Genomic DNA, 16,532 nt, shown 5'->3' on the forward strand with positions numbered 1-16,532 from the left:
CATCCTTTGTTGCTTAATCAAATGGTACCCGACCTTCCAGAACATCTTCCCCTCCCTCCATAGGTCAGAGACAGATGAAGCTCCCTTACAGCCCAAGTTTGGAGATCTCAACTCCCACAGAGGCCGCAGCACCTCACGGCTTGGCCTGTTGAACTAGCTTTCTGTGTATAGCCGATCTCCCTAGCTGTGGCATCATCTTCACGGTGGTTAAGGATTTGTCGTTTTACCCACGGAAGTTCTACAAATGCTCCAGGCTAATGGTACCCATACGTGTGGAGTCATTGCTGATTCCAGCCTTAGCTTCCTGCATATAAATCTGCTCACCAGATATTTTATTTTTCAAATGTAAAATGCATTCTTATTAATAAGCTCATGGACTTATCGTTCACTAGTTAGTTTATAGAGAATTAGAACATTCCTTTGCTAAGTGAAAGGTAAGACAGAACACTCCTTGTTGTACATGGAAACAGTAAAGAAGTTAAACAAGGGGAGTCGTTGTGTATCGCTGCAGATGTACGGCTTTAATATCAGCGCACAGGGATGCCATAGCTAAGTTTGTGCCTGTTTTAAATCGAATGCGGCAGCAGCAGAAGCAAATGTGCCTGGATCTAAATCTAACATAGATCTCCTCAAATTAAATGAGAACATAAGATACTGCACTAATTATGTGTGCTTCCATGTCATCTCCTAACAAGGAAGGGAATAATTGGATTAATGGAGCATGGAGACAGTGAGCTGTGGGGAGCTGGGAAGTGTTCTGGGCGGCTGGTGACATTTGCTGAAAATGCTGGTTTTCTTCACATCATTTGGACTAGTGTCCTAAAGATTGACTTCAGTTACTATAAATCTCCCAAAACTTGTCAACTAGCCCACTTCGGTCCTGGCCTGTCACTTGGTATATAGGTGAGGTGACCCAGCTCAGCTGTAGAAAAAGGGAGAAAGTTCTAAGGTTTCAGGCTGCTGCCCAGGTGGGTAGGCAGACACTGAGGGGAAGATGAAGCTTTGCAGGGTAGCTCCTTAGGTCCTAAGTTACATGCTAGGTCTCCCCAGTGGTTAGGCTGTTGGGTGTACAGGCAGGTGGAAACAGCAGGAGACACTATTTTCACCCCTGCAGGTTTACAGGATTCAAAAACTTGATCTAGGAGCTAGGGATATGGCTCAGTTGGCAAAGTGCTTTCCACGTAAGCATGTGCCTTAGTTAGGGCTTTACTGCTGTGAACAGACACCATGACCAAGGCAATTCTTATAAAGGACAACATTTAATTGGGACTGACTTATAGGTTCAGAGGTTCAGACCAATATCAGGCTGGGGAGCATGGCAGCATCCAGGCAGGCATGGTACAGAAGGAGCTGAAAGTTCTACATCTGAAGGCTGCTAGTGGAAGACTGGGCATTCTCAGGCAGCTAGGAGGAGGGTCTCCAAGTCTACCCCACACTTCCTCCAACAAGGCTACACCTTCTAATAATGCCACTTCCTGGGCCGAGTATGTGCAAACCATCACAGCATGAGGACCTGTTCAGATCCCTGGTACCAGTATAAAAGGCTGGGTGTGGTATTGTGTGCTCATAATTCCATTCCTGGGGAGGCAGAGACAAGAGGATCCCTGTGACTAGGTCAGCTAGGCTAGCACATTGGTGAGTTCTAAGTTCAGTGAGGGATTCTCTCAAAAAATTAAGTGGAAGGGCTGGAGAGACCGGTAAATGATAAAGGGTTGACGTGCAAGAATGAATTTGAATCCTCAGAACTAAATCTAGGTGTGATGATCTAGAATCCCAGGCCCTTTGCGGTGAAGTGGAGGAAGAGGTCCAGATGCTTGTAGGCTAGCTAACCCAGTCTATGCATCGGTGACCTGCCTCGGGATGGAAGGAAAACTGATGGCTGTCCTCTGACCTCTGCATGTGCACCCACACTCATGCAAGTGAGTATGCACATATGACATGCAAGTGTAAGGTGGGGAGCAGTGAAGATACCCATGGTCAGCCTCGGACCCATACCAAGTTCAGTGCACACACAGGTACACAGGGACACACACAGACACAGAAAACACTTGGTTTCACTGGAAGAAAATGATTTGTGTCTGTGTTCTTGGCTGCCATACCCTGCTTTGTTACCCTGGCCTTTGGGGTTTGCTGAGATGTTGGATTTTATTTAGTGGAACGTCACAGTGCAGAGAGCGTGAAGCGGCTGCAAATGCACAGCCATGGGCGAAGCTGAGACAAAAAGAAGCCAGGCCCAAGGTTCTGTTCATCAGCATAGCACTGGCTGGCCAGCCAGCCAAGCTACCATATTTCAAGTAGGTGCTAGGGAATGATGGAAGATGGAATTTTTCTGATATGGTTCACAGGTTCACAGATATTCTGAATGTTATATGTAATTAAAAAAAAAACACTTTTAAAAGGAATGGAGCGCAAACTTCTAAAACTGGAGACAAATGTGTGATAGTTGTTGTTTGGTTTTACTGTTGGCTTCCTCTGGCCTTACTTGATTTTCTTATCAGCTGATAATGCCTCACTTGTACAGGGTTTGAAAAGCATTTCTTTGCTCTATTCATGCAGAGTGCGGGAGAGTGTCTGTCTTCCCTTCCAGCTGCATTCCAAGCTGCTTGAAAAGAGAGGCTACCACAGCTCACTTGGCTGGCCTCCAGCACATGCAACATGTACTTAAGTAAGCTTGAAACCCAGCAGAAGAGAGGGAAAGCCTTTGGAGAAAGACCGGGCTGAGAATGCCTTGAGGAGGTCAGCTCACAGTGCAGTAGGTTGGAACTGCAAATATGGCTGAGGCAGATGTAGGAGAGCTGGCCACCTGGTTGGGGTCCGGATCCTGTGTGACTCCTGCAACACATCAGCCCTTTCACAGCTGTCCTCAGCTGCCCTGCAGCAGCTGCCCCGGGCTTCTCTGAGTGCCATGCACCTGGTATATGCTCACACGTCCTGAAATCATCCCTTGTTTTTAAATTGATACCCAAAAGGTTTTCAAATCAAATTTCAACTTCTTCCTCTTCCTCTACACCTCTTCTTCCTCTTCCTCATCTTTTCTTTTCTTTTGTTTTGGTAAAAAGGAAGTAACATTATTAAATACTTTACAAACTAAAAATGAGCACTGGCCAAGTAGAGTCTGTACCTCCCGGTGGGATTCAATGGAGTTACTGAGTAGCCATGAGCACGCACACTCACAGGTGTGACAGGTGTAATGGATGCAGGTGACAGGTACACAGACTCAGTCTCAAAGCCCAGATGAACGTGAGGGGCTGGAAGTTTTTTTCCCTGAAGTTGCCTGTGAATGTTTATCTCCTGGAAAGCCTTTGAAGTTTGAAAACTGCTTTTAGATATTTGCGTAGCAGCCAAAGTAAACACGTGCTGGCCTTGGCCTCTCCATGTGAATATGGGACTCCGGGAAAGCAGCTGGTGAAAGGTTACACTCAACCCCTGCCTCTTTGTTTTTAATGAAAGGAAAGCTGGCGTCTTTGTTAATATATAAGCAGTTTCAACTACACAAAGAGACTGAAAGTTCGGCTATTGAGGCATGAAGTCTGTGTGTGCTTGAATTTTAGAAATGTCATATGTCAGGTGTGCCTATGTACATAAGAAATCTGGAAATCTGTCTTAGAATTGTCATTAAAGAGATGGTTATTCCTAGATACACAGTAATGTATGATAATGTTTTATAAAAAGTAGTTTATTCTGTAGAAAGCCTGCATATTAAAACTCTATTATTGATTTAATAATTACAAAGACTATCACTGAGCAGTCTTGCAAATTAATCTACAGTCTTCCTTTATAAATGCTTCCAATAAACAAAATGCTATTGCCTTATAAACAAGAGTCCTGAGTTGTATTCTTTTGTTTTAAATTAACTTCTGTGCTTCCCTCTTAAAGACAATAGAAAACCCAGTTTCATGGCATATCAGCAAATAGGCTGGTTTTCTATTGTGTGATTCTGAGTTTTGTCCAGACCATGTCTGATACACAGAACGGGGTTTTTTTTTTTTTTTTTAAACCAAGTTGTTTTGTTTTCAGTAGTTTGTTTGTTTGTTTTTCATTGACTTGGTTTCTCTGTGGAGTCTTGGCTATCCTCGAACTATCTGTGTAGACCAGGCTGGCCACAAACTCACAGAGATCCACTTGTCTCTGCCTCCCAAGTTCTAGGATTAAAGGCTACCACCACCTGGCTAAACCAAGTATTTTTATTAGTAAAGTTAAGGTCTCAAGTTTAAATTAAATGTTACTGAAAGGAAACCACTTAAATAGCGAGTCTTAGACATTTAAAAAAATGGGTAAAATAGAGTTTCCTATACAGCATATAGGCATAGAACTTGGCCTTTCTGAGTCTGGGTAGGCTTTAAATTTAGACCCCTGCCTCCTGAGGAGCTTCTTAGGGAGCAGGAATTATAGGCTAAGTCACCAAAGCTTGGTTTACCAAGTCTGCTTTCGAGTCTCACCAGGAGCATAGACATCCTGATTAAAATGCAGATTCCTAGGCTTGCTGCCAAGTAGTCTGTTTGCTTAGCACCATAAATAAGTCTGAAGCATAGTAAAGTGTGAGGCCTGCCACCTTGGACAGTGCTGCTTAATGGATGACCCATAGCTTGTGCCACAGTCCTTCCTGCAGAAAGTGGGTGGTAAATCAAGAAAACAAATCACTGAACCAGGATAGGCCCCCTCTTTTCGCCTCAGTCATAGCGTCTGCATTTAGTGTTTCCTCGTTATCATGAAGCTTAGTCCTGATTTTCCTTTAAAATAGTAGATACATTCTGATAACTTCATCACAAACTTTGGCTGTCCATAAGGAATCCTTAGAAACTGCACTGGCCTGCATTCCCACAGGAGAGCAGGCGTCCAAGCAAACTGCCATGGAATGCATGTAGCCCTTTCTGAGCTGAGTTCCATGATGTGTGACGGTAACAGAGCCGCCAGTGGAGCCAGGGCTACCTCCAGTTCACAGATGGAGTGATTGTCTCAGTGGAGGAGGGGTGCCTCACACGCACATAGGACAGAATGCACATCTCTGCCCACGGTTTTCCTCAGAGACTACCCTGAGTGTCCCCGTTACTATAGACCTTCACTCACTAAGCTCCATGACTCGGGGCTAGCAAGATGGCCACGCCAGCCTGGGGACCTGAGGTCAATCCCTGGAGCTGCACGAAAGTGGAAGGATCTGCACCTAGACCCACTCACATGCATAATGCGCGCACACCGCACAGTAACAACAAAACATTTTTAAAAAGACGTGCTCTCTCATTGTCACATTTCGTCCCGTACATTTGTGAATCAGTTTGGCTTCAATAGTGTGAAAAGCCCAGCCCATCAATGCCAATCTGAAACATTGATCCTTCTTTCCCTTTTTTGGTTATAAGAGGAAACTGTATTTCAGAGTAGCGAGTGCATTGTCTGAACTCACCCACGCCCTCTTTGTCCCTCCCCTCCCCCGTTTGTTGCAGACCAGGATGAAAGGGCGGCTGAGCTCAGCAGGGAGCAGAATGAGAAAACCATCAGGAGCACGCAGACTGCGCTCCGGAACTTCCGGGAGTTCCTCATCTCCAAGTACCCGGCAGAAACCAGAGAGATCTATGTCATCCCTTGCAAGGAGCTAGATGCCTACCTTGCCTCCTTCTTCGTGGACGCCAGGCAGAAGGATGGGTCTGAGTATGAACCCAACAGCTTGGCGAATTACCAGTGCGGGCTGGAACGGTACCTGAAAGAGCACAGGTATGGCTACAGCATCACCAGGGATAAGGAGTTCAAGCGCTCCCAGGAGGCCCTGAAACAGAAGCAGATCGAGCTTCGCTGCAAAGGCAAGGGAAACAAGCCGCACAAGTCCATGAAGCTCACCTTTGCCGATGAGCTCATCCTGCGGAAGAGGGGACTGCTGAGCAGGTACAACCCCGAGGGTCTGCTCAACCTCGTCTGGCTCAACAATACAAAAGCCTTCGGCCACTGCACAGGTTTCCATGGATCCACCTTGAAATGGGGTGATATCCGGCTCCGCGTCACAGAAACTGGGCTTGAGTACTTGGAGTGGATGGGTCAGGACACTGGTGATTTGAATGCCAAAACCAAGAGAGGTGGGACAGACTCCCGAGTTTATGCCACCCAGCATGCCCCACAGACCTGCCCGGTGCAGGACTATAAGGAGTATGCGCAGCGGAGGCCTCCTGCCATGCGCTATGAGGACGCCCCCTTCTACTTGTCCATCAAGCCAGTGGTGAACTTGGCAGCTCTTCACTGGTACAATTGCCAGGCCCTCGGCAAGAACAAGCTAGCCAAGATGGTGAAGACCATGTGTGAGAAGGGCAACATCCCCGGCAGGAAGACCAACTTCAGTGTCTATCAGAGCTGCAGCACCTTGTCTGAGGCCCAGAGCAATCAGCTGGTGCTCATCTGCAACAACCTGAGCCAGCAGGCTGCCCAGTCCGTGACTGGCCACGCCAACAGTGGCAATTTCATTGTCTCCTCTTACGACTCGTCCTCGGACACGGCCTGAGCTCGGTCAAGACCTCACTTTGGATTCTGTGTCCCAGGAAACCCTCCGCGTACTGCATCACGTCCCTTCAGCCTGCCCTCACTGCTAACTTTATAAAATGCAAATCTCTATTTTTCTTTTTACAGATAAGCCAGTGGAAATAGTTTAGTATTACTAACAGTATTTGTAGGCTTGAGACCAACACGTGTGCTTGTGGGAGATGACATAATTGCTGTTACAGACTTGGCAAACCATAGTGGTTCTCAGGCAACTGGAGAGAAAGATTTCCGTTTAAAAAGACAGACAGACAAACAAGTCAGAAAGGAAACCGAGAGTCATTCAAGACACTGTGTCCTCAGCTCCTCCTCCTGCCTCACTTCCCGCTTTTAGTCTCCTTCATAGATGGATTTATTTTTTTAATTTTTAAAGATTACATATGAATCAGGAGACCGCTTTCCTGCTCACGCAGTGTTTTGAGCCAGATGAGAAAGTGGCGCCGTAAGCTCAACATGAAGTTATTTGCGTATATTTTTAGTATAGAGTCTTAGCTGTGCCTCATTTTTCACCGGATATGGAGATCCCACCACGTAAAGAACTTTCCTTTGGGGAGGTGGGGTGTGGAAGAGGAATAAAGGTGCCATTCTTTTTTGTCTCATTAAAAATAATATGCAAGGTCTGCGGGGGGCCGGGGGTGGGGGGTGCTGTTCCCGAGCTCATTCTTAGTGTGGCGCTCGGACCTCAGTAGAATGTTGTCAGTGAAAATGAGTTTGATCATCAGATTTACAAGAAATCTAAAACTACCAAAAACTTTGGGGATATTCGAGTGTTAGATTGTATATCAAGCATAAGGGAGAAGGAAGAGAATGAATAGAGGCCCCACTAAAAAAACCTGACGCATTAGCAGAGCCACGCAGACTGAAGCTACAGTGTCCTGTTACTATGTCTAAGCACTAAATTCCACTCTGTTCCCTGGGGGTTACTTAACTCTGAGCTTAGGGTCAAAGGAGCATTAACACCCATCTTAAACCACAATATTTTGTTACCAGGGCTAGCAGAATCCAAAGCATCCCTTAGTTTCTTCTCAGTCACTAGAAATGCGTTCACCTGTCGTATTCTGTCTGGTTTAGCATTTGTCATGTTTTTAGTCTTTGTTTTCAAGTCTTGAAGACTGCAGTAAATTATTAGTTAAGAACTTCAAAAATCAAGTAAAATAGAGCTAAACTGAGCTGAGCTAGGATCCTCCCCATCCTGTGCAGTCAGTGAGATAAAGGACTGCAAACCATCATTGGTTTGTCATGTCCGAGTGCCCTGCTGGGGCAGGTGTTTATCCTTCAAGTCAACCTTGTAACTCACACTAGCTTGGAAGGTAGGTGGGATTTTATGTTATAATAAAAAGGCAAATGTTTTTATTTGCTTTGCTAAGTTGTCACAGAACCAAGCTTACCCGTGGCTAGGTGGCTCTTTGCATCAATAAGCAATAAGCACACAAGGACTTCTAGGCTGTGGCCTTCTAGTGCAGAAGTGGCAGGTCTGCCTGGGCCAGTGTTGGGGAGATTATCTCCATGAACTTGTCCTTCCAAGAGAAGCATTGGTAAGAAAAGGTGTATATTAATTTCTATACAAGTATTGTCTACATCTTTTGAACAATCTTAAGGAGAAAGTAAGTTATCTTCATTTCAGGATGAAATTATAAGTCGGTTAGATGAAGAAGGAGAAGTCTGCTTTCCCACTCCAAGCTTTTTCTAGTCACCCTTTTCAGTATGCGCTAGCTGTTGGTTTGAGCCAGACCTGAGAGCAGAGCCTTCCATTGCTGCAGGCTGTCTGCTTTAAAGGACAGTGTGTCACAGGCCTCTCTCCCGGCTCCTCTGCAGAACTTCCCACTCGCCTTCCTCCTCTGGAGCTGGTCCACGCGCTCATGACGAGCCCGTCATGAGGGAGCTTTTGGAAGGCCGTTTTTATGTGCTATGCCTGCCATCTTTAAGGTTTCTGTAAAGCTCTTATCTAAGGCACAGTCTGTAAATCCTGTTGTGTTGGCAGCAGAGTGTTTGAGAAAGGCGGCCTGTCACAGCACTGAACTGAGAGAGCAGACTGGCAGTGCTGAGTCCCTGATGGTGTGTGCTGAGGACTGGCCGGGAAATCTGCCCTGCATACATCCAGACAATAGTACATCAACAATGTGAACTGTTTATTTCTTTATATTTTTCTGTGAAAACTAACCAAACAGGAACACTGTGATATTTAGATTAAAACAACCTTTTGAAAAATGGCTTACTAGAAGAAGCATAGCCAGTTTAGAATCTCGTTAATTAAATTTTAAGAGTCTGTGACTACCTCGAAATTCTGTGTTTTTATCTAAACAATACTGAGGACATACCACTGCCAGAAGCTGTTTTTATTATTTGGAATTTAACTTAAATTATTCCGCTCTGTCAGAGGCACATGCCAAGGTTTATTGTGGGTATTAGGGCTATTGTGGAATGTTTCATACATAAGGTATGACAACTATTAAATATTTATATCATAATTTTTACTATCTTAAACGTTACCTGTTAGTTCATTTTTCTCTTAAGTTTTTTGTTGTATTTAGTTCAGTTTGGTACAGGATTTCACCACGTAGGCTGAAATGGCTTTAAACTCCCAATCCCCATCCCTCTACATGAGTACTGTGGTTACAAGCAACACTATATACAGCTTTTCCCCTAATGTATTACCTGATCTGTAATATATTGCCTGCACTTTTTTCTGGCATAGGTTAAGTCTCTATTTTCAGTTAGATTCTTATTAGTGGAAACCTGGCATTAACTAACACCAAGATCTGTGATAATAATGAATTTATTGGGATGACTCTCTATTTTCAGTTAGATTCTTATTAGTGGAAACCTGGCATTAACTAACAGCAAGATCTGTGATAATAAAGAATTTATTGGGATGACTCTCTATTTTCAGTTAGATTCTTATTAGTGGAAACCTGGCATTAACTAACAGCAAGATCTGTGATAATAAAGAATTTACTGGGATGAAAATTTATGGCCACATAGGCAAATATTTATTGAATATTTAGTCAGTGGGAAGTCAGTAAAGCTGTATAAAATTCTTCTTGCTCTCAAAGAAAATATAAAATGATGTAATGAAAATTTAATTTTGAGAACCCAGCGCCTACCCACCCCCCAGTCTCTGTACTGATCCCATTCTGTCTTGTCTTCCGAGCTTTGCGCTTCTGCTGTTACGTAAGCCATTGAGCATTCTACTTTGCTGCAGTGTATCCCACTTGAGTATTTTATGGAGACTTTTCCTTAGAGCTTCTCCGAACGTCAGTAATACGGTGAAGCCCTTGGGTGGTGGGGTGGTCCCTGTGTTCACATAGCACATGCACATAGAAGAACACAGTGTGCCTCTGTAACGGGTGTCTCTACTTGTCTTTACTGGTAACCATTTTGAGTGATTGTCCTTCTTCATGAAGAAGAAAAGCAGATAGGTTGCCCGGGTCACAGAGCGAATAGGTAAGAGCAACTGTCCCTGAAGGACATCTGGGTCCCAAGTCCTGTCCTCTGTGGCTGCTGTTCCAGGTGCGGCTTGCCTGTGCTCCTGATAATCCTGCAGGAGGCTCTCTCAAGATAAACTCCCTGGTGTAAGACAGTTTTTTTGAGAAGGGGCCCAACAGGTAGGCTAGGCTGTCGTTTCCTACAGCAGAGAGATGGGGCTGCCATGAAAACTTAAGCAATTCTCACCATCAAACAGGTCTGAGAACCCAGGCCTCTGCAGATGCCGTGCTCCATCACTGCTAGGTTCCTATGGTAACAGATTACCAACAACTCTGAACTACTGTTCTAAGCAGAGAAAAGGAAGATGGATCGCTCAAGGTCCAGCATAACTTAAAAATTGACTGGGTTTGCTAGAACTGAGTGAAAGATCCTATTTGGTATTAAAGATTGTGGTTTCTTAAAACTATACCATTTCAATATACTAAGTTGAGGTTTAGTGCAATCCATGATGAGTTAGAATCAATATTAGTTAGGTCTTGTTAATAAAACCATTGTCTTTGTTGAATTGTGATCTCAGAGGTTACCCCTAGAAGGGACCTAAGAAGTCTAGTGATAGCCAGGATTTAGACTAGGAAACCCTCTTGCATTGAGGTGATAAGGAAGACTGGTACCTCAGAAAGGACATATGTCTACACTCACACATACTCACTGGGTACCTCAGAACGCGTACACACGCACTCACGCACGCATGCACACTTCACACTTACTGGAGTTCCTTGGACCTCTTTTCCTTTGAGATGCTGTGCTGAGTGGGTCCAAGTTTCCTCAGACACTCTTCCAGTGTTCATCACAGCAGGAAACAGACCCCACCCCCACACCACAGACAGATGAGGTCAGTACCCGAGTCTGACCATCTTGTTGGGACTAGAGCTATCGAACCCAGGCACCCAGACTCCCTGTCCGTATATAAAACCTTGGTAGAATTTAGAGAATTCCCACCTACGTGGACGTTATCCCTGATTAAAATGTGTATGTCTTCTTTTCCAAACTTTATTTTCAACTCATGTTTTTTGTCTTGTTTTCTAAAGACTGAATCTCACTGTGTAGTTTTGGTAGGCTGGAAGCCCTGTGTAGACTAGGTCGGCTTTAAACTCATAGAGATCTGACTGCCTCTGCCTCTGGAGTGCTCAGATTAAAGGTGTGCACCACCGTGCCCAGAATTAGCCCTCACGTTTTTTTATAGACTGTTTGAATGTGAAACTTCACTTTTCACTGTACAGGATTATGTCCTGACTTTAACCATGCTTCATTGAGAAATGTATTAGGGTAACCTCTAGTATAATTGGCTCTTTTTTTTTTCTTTTTCTTTTTTCTTTTTTTCGGAGCTGGGGACCGAACCCAGGGCCTTCCGCTTGCTAGGCAAGCGCTCTACCACTGAGCTCAGTCCCCAACCCCCTTAATTGGCTCTTAATAAACGTCAGTTTGTTCCACTTACATTTAGTTTTCGGTTACACTTGGGGAGGCAGACTATCCGCATCTTAAGTATTGGATTCTAGTTGTAGACCATGGACCAAAAGGGAATTTCTGTCCATTGGCATTCTCTGGGGATCAGACTGTACAGTAGCCGTATTACTGGTCTGAGACATAGTTTGTACAATCTGACTATTTGAGACAGACCTTCAGTTGAAAGGATTACATTTTATCAACACAATTAAGATTTTCTAAAGTGAATCTGCTTAGTGATAATGAAGAGGGAATGGTAGCCGATGACACAGGTCGGTAGCAGGGAGATCAGAAACAGAAATGTGCTTCTTGTGTTAGCTTGACTTTTCTTCAGAAAAGAAATTCAAGCATAAGAAATTTCCCAGGGGTTGGGGATTTAGCTCAGTGGTAGAGCGCTTGGCCCTGGGTTCGGTCCCCAGCTCCGGGGGAAAAAAAAAAAGAAATTTCCCAGACACAATTTAAAAACTTATCAGAATCAGTGGAGACAATATGACATTTTTGAATTTTTAAAATATGCAGTGTAATTACTTGTCTTTTGCAGACCGTCTGTCTTGGCGTGACACTGGAATTAGCATTTCTACTATTCTGCGTTTGTTTCAAGTGGGAGCTTTAAGAATGCTTTGGCTAGTTTTCTCGTTTGTGGTAGGTAGAACTAGGAAGGCATCGCTGATCTAGACTCCTAACAGTTACTGTGCTTACAGTGTGAATAGTGGCTGTTGGTTTTCTGTGTTACAGCATTTTATAAATCACGTACCTTAAACACTTTAGTATTAATTTATAATTGATTATTTATACTGGGTGTCCATACTTAGTATGAGTCCAGCCAGATTAACCTTATCTAACTGAACTTTTATACCTATAATCCATATGTTACAACTTTTAAAATAGCATTTATAATTTTAAAAACTTTGCTTTATAACGCATTTGTTTAAAAAAAAAAACTTGCCAAAAACTGTTACACTTTCTATGCATCGTGTGATGACTGACTGACTCGAAGGCTTTGCATGTTGTTGTAGGTGCTTGTCACTGTGTTTATGGTGTCGTCGTGGGCTTGTTAACCATCGCTGCTATCACTGTATACTGTAGTTAGGCTGTGCTGCCCACGTGTGTGTGCTGTGTGCGACTTGAGAAAGTAGTGCTTCGTCCAGTATTTTGAGCCAGCACTTAGTGGCTTCTTCGGAGGGAAACGTAGTTGTCATGTAGTGCCAAACTACTGTTTCATGTGTGTCATTCCATTCCAGAGAGAGAGCTTTCCTGCCACACACCTGCAAAAAAAAAAAAAAGAAAAGAAAGCAATTCTGTTTTGTTTTTAAGTATTCTGTCACTGAGAATTTTCTTCTTTTAAACTTGAGTGTTTTTACTGTAAAGTCCAGTAGAAGACAGTGGGGCAGCACGGCCTCCCTGGTTAGGTATTTGTAGATTGAATGGTGTAACAGCCGAAGCCTGCGAGGTGGATGTGTTGTCTTAGGTGTCATGGCTCCCTGCTGGAATTGCGTCTATAAGAGTAACTAGTAGTCTAGGGGCTGGAGAGGTGTGGTGGCTCAGTGGTTAGAAGCATGTACTGTTCCTCCAGAGGACCCGAGTTTGATTCCCAGCTAACATGTCAGGTATCTGTAATCTAGCGCCAGGCCAAAACCTCTGCACATACTTACACGTAATTAAAGATGATAAAAATTGAATCTGAAGAAGAACTTGATGTGTACTTTATAGTTCCTAGTGTCAGCTTTTGTGTTGAGCGTTTACTTAGGGTTGTGAGGTGTTTTGTGGCCTTACGCCCATCAGGTCTTTTTGCCTGTCTGTCCGTTCAGTCCCCAGTGTTTTCCTCTTGCCTTGGTGGTACCATAGACACTAAAGACTGGAACAAAGCTACTTTAACAGATTAACTCTGTCTACTGTATTCGCTCAAAATTCAGCACAGGGGAAACTATCATTACACTCTTACTTATTCTCTTACAGCAGTGGTTAAACTATCATAAAATATTAAGCAAAGAAGGCTGCTTCTGAAAGAGCCTTTTTACACCAACATGCCAAAACCCCTCACTTGCTGCAGGTTCCCCGTCAGTTCAATAGGTAATAATTACAAGATTCCTTTCATGAAGGAATAATCTCCTTATTACATGGAGGCTTTTTGTGTGACTGTCAGTGGCATAGTGACAACCAATGCTATGTTTAGACACATTGGTGCTAGAATTACTGATCCAATTCTAGGATTATTAAAACTAATTCGTCAAGGCCCCTGCCATGTCTTTGCTTAGAGCAGCAGTTCCCAACCCTTGGGTTGAGACTCTTTTGGGGGTGTTGAATGACCCCTTCATGGTTCACTGTCAGATATCCTGCATATCAGATATTTATACTACAATCCATAACAGTAGCAAAATTACAGTTAGGAAGTAGCAATAAAAACAATTCTATGGTTAGGGGAGGTCACCATAGTATGAGGAGCTGTGTTACAGGGTCACAGCATTAGGAAGGTTGAGAGCCACTGGCTTAGAGTAGAGAGAAAGGCAGATTTAACTGAGCATGGCAGACAGAATATGCTTTAAATGTTCACCCCTCCATGAGATAATGAAGCAATAAAGGAACTGAGTTCTACATGGTGCAGCTTTGCTGTGGTCACCCAGCCCTGGAGCCACACCGCAGTGTTTCTTGATTCTGGTACTGGGGGATTTCAGACACCAAAGACTGGCCTGGTGGTCCCAGTGACGCAGTCTGAGTTCACAGTGGGCGTGCGTTTGGATCCTGCTGTCGGCTGTCCTTCCCACTCTTGGATCTTCTGTTTTGAGTATCTCTTTATGCTAAGGCCTTTATGTCTAGAGTAGTTTTTTGAACAAACACATGTACTTGGTAGGTTTTTAATTTATTGTCTCTATTTCCCCTGTGACTGTAAACATGTTTGTTGCTAGAGTTGGACATAGAGTTGCCGGATCAACCTTGTGCTAGGGATCATTTCCCTCTCCTGTGCGGTTATACAAACATTTCACTAAAATCCCAGAGGCCCAAAGGCTGCTGAGGAGACCGGAGTCAGTATGTGACACAAGTGTGGACGACAAAGAAGAACCTCATGCCTTAGTGGGACGGAGGCTGCATTCAGCTCCAGTGAGGTCCTCTGCTCTGGTTATAAACTACAGACATGTTTTGTAGCTCCTTTTCTTCCATCACTGAGGACTTAGGGAATAAAAAGACAGACTATCATTGTAGTTTTATGGTAAGCACAGTTGATGCTTAGGGAATGTCATGAAACCACAGAGGGCTGTGCCGTGCTTTGGGAGTGTGACTTGCCCGAGATGGTCGATTGGCATCTTCTGTGTGTTTTGTAGCCCCTGGCTTCTTTCTATATGATTTATGTGGGGGGAAAACATGTGTCTCTGTCGCTCAAGTCATACTCTTAAAGTTTCTTTCAAGCTGCTACAATTATAACTTGTGACAGGAAGTAGAGAAGGGTGAGTCCAAGTGGCAGAAACTTGTATTAACGTGTGAGATGTATGATGCTCTCTAGGCAGGCGATCTCTACCTGTCGGTGTTTGTAATAATATGAAGCTTTTGTGACTAAGTATATATGGTATCGTTTTCGCTTTTATTTCACTGCTCACTGACTTTTTATACTAAGATGCTTTGTTCTGCTCACCTCACTGTTTGGCTTCATTACTGTCTGTGTACTTGTGCTTTAAATAAAACTCTAGCTTTGTGTCCCTGTGGTCGATTCCATCGTCTATACAATGTTTGCCTCTTAGGTAGTGAGATTTTCTTTTGGTTTTTATATTTGTTGGAACAGCCTAAAATTTATGGAAATAAGCAGTCCAATAAATTCAGTCAGTGCATGTTGACGGCATCTCCAGTGAGGGCCTGTTCGCTCACACTGTCTTTTTGGTATTTGGGCATGACAACCAGTTTTCAATTAATAAATTATTTTCTGCAAAGTAGCTGTTTTTGTAACTTTACCAACTTAAAAAGCAGTCAATTTTGAAGAAAAAATCAAATTGTTGGCCTGGTATACTGCAGTGGCCCTGGGTTGTTGTCACTGTGTACAGAGCCAGGTATTCCATATATGTGTATCTAACCATGAAGGGAACAGCCCCGAGAAAGAGGAAGCATTTATGTGCACAGCTATTTACAGAAACAGGTAATAAAATTCTTTAGTAATGGCTCTGTAGCTGGTTTATTCATGGGCTTGGTGTAGCTCCAGGCTAATTTATGAAACAGAATACTCCATAGCAGATATTTAACTGTTTATTTGTGTATTGATTGTGGAGGGCGTGTGTGTGTGTGTGTGTGTGTGTGTGTGTGTGTGTTTTCTCTCTGCATGTAGACCCTCTGTGAGCCCTTTTTTCTTATCTCCACAAAAGGATCCCACAGTTTTTAAATATATACAACTTTGTGCAGATCTAAACACATAGTGGCAGGTTGTAGAGATGGTTCAGAGGTTAGCACGGGCTTCCAGAGGACCTGGGTTTATTCCCAGCACCCACATAGCAGCTCACAACTGCCTTTAACTCCAGTCCCAAGGGATCTCACACTCCTTCTGGTGTCTGCAGGTACATACATGTGCACAGACATACATGTAGGTAAAACCCTGATACCTGCTTTAACAGGCATAGTCTACTGTTTGATCCCCAGATGGTGGCAGCAGATGGAGGGAGATTGTTGGAGATTTGGGGTCTCACTTTGTGCCCCGGCTGACCTGGAACTTTCCTTGTAAATCAGACTGGCATTGAACTCAGAGCATTTCCCTATTCAGCCTCCCTAGTGCTGGGATTAAAGGTGTGTAGCACCACACCTGGGTGGACCTTAGTATTTTAAAGTATGTCTTAACTGTTCGTACAAATACGCCACAGTCTGTTTTAAAATACCTTAATTCAATTATATTCTATTTCTTTACTTTTATAAATTCCTGTTAACTCATGCATACACTTTTGTGTTTCTGATAAGATCCCTTAGACATTTTGAAGAGAAAGTCTTAGATCAAATAAAAAGGAAGGTTTTGTTTTATCCTACATAGTTCCAAAGCCCTAGGGATTTTTACAATGTACAAAAATAATGTATTCATCCTTGCTACAGGACTGAAAGTACTGTGGAATCAACAACATGAT

The 16,532-nt window shown here is 43.6% G+C and overlaps 1 protein-coding gene across 4 annotated transcripts in view; it reads left to right on the forward strand.

The window, feature by feature from the left end:
* Kiaa1958 (KIAA1958 homolog) overlaps positions 1-16,532 on the forward strand; it is a 146,169-nt gene that overhangs the window by 101,007 nt on the left and 28,630 nt on the right. For 2 of the 4 annotated variants that reach the window (XM_087659928.1, XM_087659929.1), the window contains exon 3: positions 5,439-7,094. In XM_087659928.1, coding sequence (XP_087516054.1) covers positions 5,439-6,481 — 1,043 coding nt within the window. In that variant the 3' untranslated portion in view covers positions 6,482-7,094. 4 annotated transcript variants of the gene reach the window in all.

The sequence above is a fragment of the Rattus norvegicus genome, chromosome 5 (assembly GCF_021556685.1).
Source record: "Rattus norvegicus strain SHRSP/BbbUtx chromosome 5, alternate assembly SHRSP_T2T, whole genome shotgun sequence".
NCBI lineage: Eukaryota > Metazoa > Chordata > Mammalia > Rodentia > Muridae > Rattus > Rattus norvegicus.